Consider the following 11,859-nt stretch of genomic DNA (forward strand, 5'->3'; position numbering starts at 1 on the left):
GATCTGGTGGAGGGGGAGCTCTGCCTGTGCTACACCACAGTCAGGTGCCACTGGCTCCGGTGGAGTATAGCTTTTACTGTACCATGTCACAGATGAGCAGCAGGTGAATAGTCAGCAGTGGCCAGGTCCTAATGTCTTCATGCCTCTGACCCAAGCTGGGTCATTCTGGCCCCTGTGCTGGAAAACATTGCCAGCTTCTGTCTTACAGGGAAATCAAACTATGTCCTCCTTTGACTTCAAACCTGTTTTATCAACTAAAACTGTTGTAAAGTCCGATTCCAGTCCAAGCATTGCTTCTCAGGCCATAGAATCATAGAAAACTAAGGCTGAAAGAGACCTCAGCAGGTCATCTAGTCCAACCTCCTGCTCAAGGCAGTATCATCTCTAATTATATTTAATCACTCGGCTTTCATTTCAAATAAGCTTAGTGCTGAAAGACTCATTAATCAAAAGCTGAACTGAATTGAATCAAAAGCTATGTTTTGAGGAAAACATGGATTTGCAAATGTGATTACCGCAAATTTGTTTTCCAAGCAACAGAATTAAACTCCACTCAGACGTGTGTATAGACACAGACTGCAGATACAGCCCTTTATGTTCAGGGATTTGTTTGAGGGACTGTCCTGTTACAAGTTACCTGCCCTTTGGCATGAGAGAAGAGTCTTCAGCAATTGTTTTCACTGCAAACAGGTTGAGGCAGACCTAGAAGGAGCGCTATGGTGAAATATATTTAACTATGTAGACCAGGAAAATATACTGCAGTATAAAAATTTAGGGGAGGGTTGACCTATGGCCAGCTGCTGCCCACAGCCTTAGAAAATGTAAATAAAACTCACCTTTCATTTAGTAATTCTGCCCATGGAAAAAGACAGGTTCCAGCATGCAGTACTCCCATCTTGATCCCAGAGGCTGTTGCTAGGTCATGGTGGAGCAATCCATGCTCCAACTGGTCATCTCTTCATACCTCTTCTTCAGCTGAAAGATGAGGACAACTGCAGTCTAAATATGTGTATGTCAATTTGGTGCAGATTTCCTGTCTCCTAGGAACTTTCCAGTGTAAGTTTCCATAACCCCCTTCACTACCTTTCCCCCCACACTCCAGAAGCCTAGTGAGATAACATGTGAAAAGCATGCAGGACATACCATGCCAGACTACTGAGTCAAAGAATGCTTCTTGAAGTATGTCTAGCAATTTAACAGTGAGCAGCACCTCAAAGACCTCATAGTACATGTTGACAGGGGTGAGCACATTATGATTTACTGAGAAAGAAAGAGAGGTTTATCATATCTTTGAGAGAAAGCATTGTAGATTTAGCCTCCAATATGTGATCTATTCTAGTGGCCATCCCTGCTATTGGTGCCCAGTACTCCATGTTTCAGGCTGCCCCAGCAGCCAAGGTGATGGAAGATGGAAAAATTCATGCAGTAGAACATATCATCAATCCTATCGCCGTCCAGCAGGATCCAGCCAGTGCAGCAGCAGCAGCGGCGGCGGCAGCAGCTGCAGCTGTCATACCTGCAGTTTCAACCCCTCCACCTTTTCAGGTAAATTCTTCGTGTGGCTTCAGCTTTGCTTGTCCTGGCACATTGATTCCCTGGCCTCTTGCTCTACTGCAGCTGCAAGGGACACTACTTAGTTTATTAGGCTAAAAAAAACCCATACACTAACTTGGTGTTTTTTTTGCACTGCATTACATTCTTTATCCCAGTGATTCTGGGGCACCCTGGAATGCCTTGAGATCCTTTTAAGGGTACCACATGATATTAGCACCATTAGGTATACAAACATGATTCACAAAGTAAACCTAGAAATGTCAAATAGGAATCCATAGTGTTAAAAACATTATAACCTGTTGTGGGCTTTTTGAGATCTCCACAACAGAAGAATTGTTCTGTTATTTTTGTTGTAGTAAAAAAATGAGTAAAAACGAAGAGCCAGCATTTTCTGAGAGGGGCCTCGAGTGTAATGAGGGGTGTCTTGAATCTAAACAGGTTGAGAACCACTGTCTTAGCATATCAGCTTCAAGCATTTAAACTATGACGCATACAAAGTATTATATCGACATGTTGAGTTGCAAGGGGCCATGCTGTATAGAGCTGGAATATTGTCCCACTGTCTCAGCACATTCCCCACCAAAGCTGTGCAACCAATCCAAGTTCAGATACTATGGTGAAGTGTTTTTGCATTTCAGGAAAGGAGTTGGAAAACTTACAGCATTAGCTTCCTCTCCAGTTTGAGGTCCTTTTCCACCACATTTTATTTTCTCCTCCTCATTTATCACCAAGGAAGGGAGCATATTGGCCATGGCAAGGCAAGATTGTTGTCAAAGCAGAGAAGATTTAGTCATCAACATCAGGGGAAGGAATTCTGTTCCCAGTTTCTCTTGACATAGCTTTACTGCTGAGTTGCTATGTGATGATGAATGATTCAGTCACTCTGTATTTTGCTTACCCACTTGTCAAACATCAGTAAATACCCTTTCCTGTCTCCCAGGAGGATACTTTCATGAATGTTTCTAAAGCACTTCTAGATCCTTTAATGGAAGACACTGATGGTACAAGGTATAATTCCATGGTTAACAAGATCTTTGCAAATAATAAGCTCTTATGCTTGACACAGACTGACAGAATTCTCATTGGATTACAGAGTAAAATATAGTTAAGGCACTTCCAGGGCCAGACCCACAAAGGGCATAACAACGCTGCTTGTTCCCATCCCTAACCTTAGAGTACCTGACTCCAAGAGTTAGAAAGTGCCTGTATTCCCCACACAGTTTAAGGCAGAAAACTAGAAATGGGATTCACAGAAGCCAGCTAGCTAAGCAAGATGGGAGCCAGTAGAAAACACTGAAGGAAGGAAGTTGTCTTTTGAATTGCACCTCTTCCCCAGACTTAGGAATCTACCTGCAGGTCACAGTTGGGCAGTTATGCAAGACTGAGACTGGTTGTCAACCTGAAACTGCTTTCTGGTATAGGGAACTGGATCACTCATTTCTACTAATGAACAATCAGGGAAGAGGGAAGTGGTGACATTGCTCACCTTTATGTGAGTCCAGTGGTTAGAACACTTGCTCAGAAGTGCAAGACCTGGGTGGTAGGTCCCTCTTGCCTAAGCTACAGAGTCAGGTTTCCCCTTTCTTGCTCTGGCCTCAAGAACCCAGCATTCCTTTCTACAAAGTGCTACAGTTTCAACCATAGGTCTGGATAGTGTCCCTACTCCAGACAGTCTATAGCCTGATGATTAGGGAGCTCTCCTGGGAGATGGAAATTGCAGGTTTGAGCCTCCTTCTCAGGCTAAGGAGGACCTAGAATGCTCCTTCTGTTGGTAGTGCCCTGGAGACCAAGCACAGGACCAGAATCCCCTTGTATTGCATGCAATACAGACAGAACCAGATGATGGTCCTTGTCCCAAAGGGCTTTTGTAAACTATGTAATCTTTTAGCTATAACAGTAATTTGGCAAGCTCTTAGAAATGCATGTTGAGATTCCAAGAGGAGAAGAGAGAAGACAACGCATGGTGTCCCAATAGCCTCTTCCATTATGAAGCTATCAGCCATTTCACAAACAGGTGAATTTAGCTCCACAACAAGAAATGAGTTAGGAAAGGTATTATCGGGCATACACTGCAGAATTAAGGCCCGCTGACATGTCCAGTGTCCTACATATGTCTGTGATACAACCAAGAACAGAATCCAGGAACTTTATTTGCCTCTGTGAGTGCTGGAGGAAGGAGGGGAACAACTAGCCCCTCCTGTACCACTAGGACTACAGGAATCCATCTCAGGGAAGTCAATCATGGAGACCACTGCTGCCTTCACCAGAGAAGAGAGGTTTAATTTACATCTGAAGTTTCACAGAAGTCCTGCTGGGACTTTAGAGATGAATGCATGTTTATGGTGGCTCCTGGAATGTACTATATACTTTCCAGGTGTTTAAAACAATTAGGAATGGTCTTGTGTGCACATCAGTCATATCCATTGCAGGCCAAAGGAGAGATGCATCTTTAAGAAGCATGTAAATATAGGCAAGGAGGTAGAACCATGGTCAGGGTCCATATGTCAGAGCACTTAGAAGTGATTAAGTGATGATAAGCAGATAAGCCTGGGAACATTGTCAGAGCAGAAAAGACAACGCAGAACTTGACAAGAAAAGATAAATGGGAAGGAGCAGAACTGTGCAGCCTTTTTGAAGGCAGAAATAAGAGATTTTGATCTTAATGTACTAGTGGACAAGGAGCCAACAGAGGTCTTCCATGAGGGAAGTGATATCACCCTTTTGCTGGGATTTCACCACTCCCACAGTTGGCCTGTCTCAATTTCTGGGCAGTACTTAGTGACTTGAAGACCTGTGGCAGAGCAGATGTCACACAAGCTACTAAATTCTGTGCCCTTACAAGCCCACAGCCTGGTTCCACCATATCTAACCCAGCATCTCCTTGCTCCCAGTTCTGTGTCACCATACCCTATTCAACTTTAGAAATTGAAGTTTGTCCTTTGAAATGAAAAGTACGTAAACTGTGCCTGTTACACTGCTCATGGCTGGATAGCACCTCTGCATTAGAACTGTACAGACTTACCATTACTTTTCTGTTCTCAGGGTCGCCCACTAACACCAGTGTACACCATGGCTCACAACGTTTTACGGTGCAAGTTATGTTCCATTTGCAGCACCTGGCACAGCAACAGCAACGATAGCCACACTACAAAAGAATGCAGCAGTTGCAGCAGCAGCAGCTTATGGAGGATATGCCGGCTATATACCTCAGGCATTCCCTGCTGCTACAATCCAGGTTCCAATACACGATGTCTACCAGACATACTGAGACTATCAGCCACAGTGGAGGGGTGGGGGGGGAACAAACACTGAAGGAACACTTTACTATTTATGAAGAAAGAACCTACTGCAAAAGAATATGTTTGGACTCAGTAACTAATATAAAAACCTGAAAGTGAAGAATGTTATCAAATATTATGTCTGAAATATTTTATACGCATGAAGTTTTCACTTAATTTTTTAGGCTGTTTTAACATACCTGTATTCATTCATACATTTCTAAATGACCTACATGCAGTCAACCCATTGTCTATACAAATTTATACACGTTAGTCGGGTTGCATAGGGTCTTGTTTTTTTAGCAGTTATATTTTCAATATATTTGTGGTATGAAGGTTATTTTTTAGTAACTTCTGCACTCCAGAGATTTCTATTTTGTAGTGCCTTTAATAATATATCAGCTATGTATTAAAAAGCACACCTGAGCAGCTAGGGAAAGTTAAACAATATATTTTGAAAAATATATTCAATATTTAAAAAATACCTACCTTAGAATTTTTTTAAAAGAAACAACAAGTGTCTTATTTAAAAAGTTATATACTGGAAAGTGCAATTTGAAAATGAGCAAGACCTCTGCATTATGTGCTGACATTCGTACAATCTGTTTGTTAGTGTCTTAGAATCACAAGCACCAAACATCTAGTTAAAAAAAAAAATCTCATAAAATGAACCTCTTTAAAGCTGAATTGACTGAATCATGTTAACTAAAGGAAAGGTTGTCAAGTTTTCCATAACATCCAGCTTTATATTTATTCATGTTAGCCAATTCAGCCTCAAAGCACATGCAGAACTGTGTGTCTGGTATTTCATGTCTTGACTTAGATTTTTTTCCAGTATACAGACCTAGGCTCTTTTTAAATGCTCTTTATTTTATTCTTTTGAAGTGTAAGTTGTAGTGACTGAGAATGTATGATATTGTAGACAAGGACTGTATGTGCTCTTGTCAACAGGAAGTAATGCATTATTTACATATAGTTTCATCATGTTTCATGCAAAATTTCTGAGGTACTAGGGGTGTTAGTGATACTGGACTTCATAAAAAGGGGCTATCCTCCCTCCCCTTCTCCCTTCCACGCCTAATTCCAGTTTGCATTAGTTGGAGTTATGCATGCACATTGGGGAAGGGAGCGATTAGCCTCCTATAAGTTTAAGAAATAGAGTTTGTAAATATCTTCTAATATACATTTTTAAAGTCATTTTATGTTGCAAATTTACATGGTATGTGGTTTGCTACAAAACAAAAACATTTTATTTCAACGTTATTAAAAAGTTTGTTTTATTAAGAAGTAAATATATTATTGCAGTGTTTTGTGGCCTGTTTAAAGGCTTTTATTTAGTATCACAGTGAATGTAAAATACAGTAAAATGTTAAAGGAAGAGCTCACTCACTTTATGAAGTGCATCAGCTCTGCCAAAACAACTCTAGTGAAGTGAGGTGCACAGCAAATAGCGAGTAAACAATTGTGCTTTCTTGTTTTGTTTGCTTTTTTTCCTATAAGAACGAGCTGGAGATCCATCAAAAGGCATGGTTTTTGCCCATTGACAACAATTTCAGATCATGTCTCACTAAAGTAAGTGCAGGCTTATTATATATTTTCTTGTCTTAAATTTGGCAGTCAGTTTAGTCGTTTTTCTTTGGCTGAGCGCTGTTATATTCAGTCCTACCTTACTTTTATCAAAAGCACTGTAAGGAAGTTAACCATTAAATTGGACTCTGACCGAAATGCTCCTTCCCATGACAGTTTTATCACGCATTCTGGTGTTTCTGAAAATATATCTAGACCTCAGCTCAAAGACTCCACCCTATTTGAATATTATCCAAGTGCCAAAGTACACAAAATGGGCAACCTTCAAAGTCTGATACTGTGGGAGCTCCATGGGGAACAATAGCTGCAGCCTACTGAAGGCCAGAGATGTTTTTCTGAAGGACTCAAGATTGTTTTTCTGAGTGGTACCATTGGCTGAGTACTAGAAGGCAAGGATAAGACCCATGAATTAATGCCATTTCAGTAGTTGATCATTTTGCTACATAGGTTCTCCTAGGGACAGCAGAGAGTGAAGTGCAGGTTGCTTCCCTGCTTTTGCCTCCCCATACCTTTATCCAGAACCTTGACAAGCTCCAGTGCTGCAGAGATCCAGCCAAGGAGGAATTAGGGGGTCATCATTGCCCTCTCCCATGTCTATGCCCAACAAGAGATATTCACTGGATCCATCTCTCCTCAGCTTGTCTTTTTTATGGTCTGGCCCCAGTGCTTCAAATATCAATTAAAGTTCTTACTGTATTTTTCATCAGTCTGTATATTATGTGCAACAAAAATAGAGATGATATCCTAACATGGCAAAGGCCAAGCAACTTTGGTTCTGATCTTTGGAGCTCCACATAGGTGCAGGGGACTGTGCTTACCTGTTCCATCAGCAGGATTAGGTCAGTGTTGGTTTTACAGCCTGTTAAATGATATCTTTGAGGCTCCCATCTATGGTCTCTCTTTATACTTGTTTCTAAACCATTTCATGTACACTACTGAGGTAAGTTTATAACTTGAAATGTGAACATTTTTAGGTTAAGAACAAAGTATACAAAGATATACACACACACAAACACACACACACATCTATACGTGTTTGTATGTGTGTGTGTATATCATGTGCCTTATTTTTCAAACGTGCTAGTATTTTAGGTGTTTTACTATATCTCTTGTCTTTATATTGTTGAAAGGTTCTATGTTTATTCAGTTCTTGCTCCATTTACGGTACATTCCTAGGATGTAGTAAATAAAGCATTCTTTAAAAATTGATATTGCTGTTTCATTTTAAAATTCCTCTTGCCAAACTGTTGCATTTGACAGGTTCTCTTCACTGATTTGCTTCACACACAAGTGGGCAAAAGAATATTTTGTGCAGATTCAATGTTAAATCAAAAACAGAAGAGGGATTTCTCTCTCTCCGCAACCAGCTGGGGGAGTTCTCTCTGTATTTTTAGCAGCATCAGACAAGGAGCATCAGTAAGACATACTCTGTTCTTAGCAGATAAAGACCCCACTGCTTGCTTTTACTTTAGCACCTGAAAAGAACATACCCTCTATGTGCCACAATTCAACTTCGATTGAGTTTAATACAATATTCCCATTGATTTCAAAGATAGTGGGATTGAGGTATATAACTCATACTACCTTGTTTATACTGTACCTCTGGACATAAGTAGACCTGACTTGGTTAGCTCATCTTACTTTCTACCTGTGCATAGCACTAAGCTGCCAAATAGTTGGGCATGTTGATTGGCAATGTTTTCAACAGCGGTCATCAACAAACGCACTGCAAGTCAGTGGGAGAAATAAGGTAGTAGTGTGTATGTGCTTCCTATTTTAACATTGGTCACATAGCAGACTTGCAGACTGAAGATATCCTCAAAGCAGGCAGCAGCTGATCCATATTTTGTCCATTGTTTCAACATCAACAAGTGGAAATACTTTCAGGTGTCATATGATAGCTAGGCTCAATGCCAATTCTGTCTTTGGCCTCACTGCCAAGCCTGGCACTTTTTGCCATTTGTAATGTGGACACCTGTGTAGGCACTGGCCTGAGACCAGCATCTGTTTTTAGATAAGCTACTGACCAACCATGGTAACAACTCTGTCACTGCTGACCTGGGCCAATTTTGAGAAGGATCTACAAACAGCTCCATGTTCTAAGTATTTGTCCCACTGGGTCTTAAACTTGAAGATATGCTTAAAAGTCCTGGCTGTAACAGGACTGAACTGATGCATAATTGAACTGGTAATCTAGCTATGTAGTGCTTTAATTCTGCATGAATCAATCATCCATTAGAGTCCTTTTGTACTCAGACTGCTAGATTGCTTCTGCCTACCTGGCCTTCTCTACAGCCTTTTGAAAAATCACTGGTTGTTTCTTTGGTGTAAGTTCATCTATGGGCAAATGTACTGAAGACAAAACTGGAGAAAAGAACAGCAAAGTGGCATACAGAGAACAAAAAGGAGGGTCTGGGACAACTAAGAAAGGATCAGCTCTAATAAATACAAAGGAGAGACAGGACTCTTGCTCTTGCAGGAGCAGTTGTGTGTGCACAAGCTGAGAACGATACATGGCTCCAACTTCAGCACTTCATTCAGACTAGAGCAATTTTACTATATTTGTATTGCTCCTGAAGGTAATAGCTGAACTCCTGATCAGCAGATCCCCTTTTGAAATGGCTCCCAATGTATGTGTGTCTTTACCCAAACTGACAGGAGGCTGAAAAGGGGTTTTCATGGAAGGCCATCTGCATAAAGGCTTCTAACCCACACTAACACTGAAAGCCAGGGAACTTCAATGGTTCAGGAGAGAGCCTCATCTTCTGAGTTGTTAATTACCTTCCACTGATTTCAGTTGCACCTGAAAGCACCCACAATGTGTCTCAGGTTCAAGGTGAGAGATTGTTAACCCAGCTATTGCATGTCAAGGGAGCAGTCGGGCCACAGGCTTATACGTGGGTGTTGAAAGAGAGAGAGGGAGGGAGAGAGAGGAAAAAAAACCATGGGTATCATTGTGGCCTTGAAGCCTAAAGTTTTTGAGGTAGGTAAATGCTTTCATTTTTAAGTTATTCAGTAGTGCCCTGACTCCTCCAGACTTAAACTGAACCCTCCAACTGTTTTCCGCTATGTGTCCCAGCTACATTTACTTTGAAGAGAAAAGCAAAGCAAGCTCCATACAGTTCTTTGCAAAGTAAAGGTGTGTCAAGACCTACAGTACAGTCTTCTGATCTGATCAAAATGCCAAAATAAAGTATTTTTCCTAGTGAAATCATGAATAGTTGTTGTAAAATTTTTACTTGGAATTTGAAGGACTATTTCCCCTTCCTTTTTTTAAAAATATGTCTCTTTAATTATTAACATTTTTACATCCAATCCTTTCTTAAAGATTCAAACAAAGTAACAGGGCATACATTTTGTAAGCATTGTGATAGTTTTAAATATAGATAATTTACAGGAGTGTTTTGTGTTGCCCTAGTTTGCTAGCTTATTTCAGTTCTGTAGGATCTTCATTAATGATTAACTTATCATAAGGTTAAAAAATGCCTGAGTCATTCTGAGGATATTAACATAAAAAGTGCCATTGAAACTCAGCTGTGTTTTTAAGATGACCTTGCTGCATTGGGATTGGTTCAAGAACAGCACTGGGACCTTGGCTGCTATGACAACTCAAGACTTTGCCAAGGTGTTTTTTTTAATACTTTGTTTATCATGGATAATAAAAATTTCTTTTAATGAACTGCATTTCCCTAGCAGTCATAAAATTTAAGTACTTTTCAAGCTGTAATTTATTATTTTTCTGATACAAACAATAAAATGAACTAAACAGGACTGAAGATTAATAAGGAAGGCAAGTGGATTAGCGCCATTTTACATTGCAATATACCTGTATAATTCTTCCACTGGAGCTCAAACATACAAACATATACGTTTTTGTGCATGGCATAACACATGTTAACAGTGGGTGTGTCTTGTCTTTGTTAGAACTAATTTAAACTCTGCTATAAACTTTCTGGGCTGGATCCTCAGTTGCTCTTGACTGACACAGCTGCACTGACTTCACTTTCAGCAACTGTCCCACTACCAAAACAGAACTGACTACTACTGATGTGAATCTGGAAGCCCATTAAATCCAGTTTTAGGCCTTTGTGAATGATTTAGCAAGTGGATGCTAAATGCTTAATCAGAGGGCTTAGGTCTATGTCCAGCTCTGCTGGGAAAAGGAGATGCATAAGTGGCAAAGTAGGAGGCTGAAAATTAGAAATCTGTCTGATGTTGTGGTTACATATATTCCACTGAGATCATATGTCACACCAGGAATTTTCCACTCTGTACATGCAGAGTGTACTCCTGCTCCCATAACCCAAATTCTACAGAGGAAATCATGCTGACCTTGGGGGTATCTGTGAAGGATGTGCAGGCATCCATACTGAGGTCCATTGTCTACACTACTTCCTTAGCCTACAGACACCATTCATGCAGTGGGGAAGGAAAAAAAGGCAGTATGGAGAAGGAATCCATTGAAATTAAGTGCTGAAGATGCCCATATTCTCTGACTCAAAAGAACCCTCAGGGGTCTGTAGGTTTTAGCTGATGTTTGTGGTAGATTTTTCTGTCCTTCTTCCCTCAGTTTGTTTTCATTCCCTAAAATGACAGAATGCCAAGGCGGTGGAACTCCTATCCATGCAGGGGCTTCCTGGAGCTGAGAGACGGCTTTTGATGCATTTTCTCAGCTTTATTTGTTGCGACAGAATTTTGGCCATAGCTGTCCATTGCCTCACTCCTTCCACAACAAAATATGAGAAGGTGTGATAAGGCCTTGCCTTCTCTCCCTGGCTATGAATGCAGGCCACAAAATGGAATAGTACTCAAAACAGTACAATGCTGACAAAAAGCAATGAGATGATTAAAAATGGGATGAAACTTTGGATAGTGTTTTAACTGCAAGGCAGTTTCAATACGAAGTGCTTTGTTGCCCTCTGATGAACTAGCATGGGTTTCCTGTCTTTCCTCCCATGAGACCAAGCCTGGAGCCAACTGCTTTTCAGTACAAGACCAGAAGGCTTGAACTTGCAGTCTATACTGAATCAAAACTCCCGCAGAGTCTTTAATGTGTAAGTTAGAAACCAAAGCTTAATGCTCCATCCAGAAACTTTTCTGAAGTGCAAGGTAGTAAGTAGATGAGTCATGTAAAAAATTCTCATGTGCACAGAGCAGTGAAGTGATTCTGACATTTGAATATGATGCATCTTTATCTAAGAAAATGTCTGGCTTAGAAAGCAGGACCTATGATATTTTCTGGTTAAAACACTCACTCCCAAATAAAAAAATGTCCACTGTACCCATGTCTCAGGCATCTCACTTTACCAAGCCACTCACCATGCTTCTCTACCCCACCATCTCATAGCAGCTTCCCTAGTTAGAAGGTCCCCTGTTGGCCCATATACACTTGTAGCTAGCTGTGAATTCAAGTTTGTGTTCATGCCAATACCACCCAACT

General features: G+C 40.7%; 1 protein-coding gene across 1 annotated transcript in view; it reads left to right on the plus strand.

Moving 5' to 3' along the window:
• RBM47 (RNA binding motif protein 47) overlaps positions 1 to 7,608 on the plus strand; it is a 32,125-nt gene extending 24,517 nt beyond the window's left edge. The window contains 3 exon segments of the mRNA XM_014522541.2: positions 1,340 to 1,545; positions 4,597 to 4,637; positions 4,639 to 7,608. Coding sequence (XP_014378027.1) covers positions 1,340 to 1,545; positions 4,597 to 4,637; positions 4,639 to 4,822 — 431 coding nt within the window. The 3' untranslated portion in view covers positions 4,823 to 7,608.
• Positions 7,609 to 11,859: the final 4,251 nt, after the last annotated feature.

This window comes from Alligator sinensis, unplaced genomic scaffold (genome assembly GCF_000455745.1).
Source record: "Alligator sinensis unplaced genomic scaffold, ASM45574v1 scaffold246_1, whole genome shotgun sequence".
Lineage (NCBI taxonomy): Eukaryota > Metazoa > Chordata > Crocodylia > Alligatoridae > Alligator > Alligator sinensis.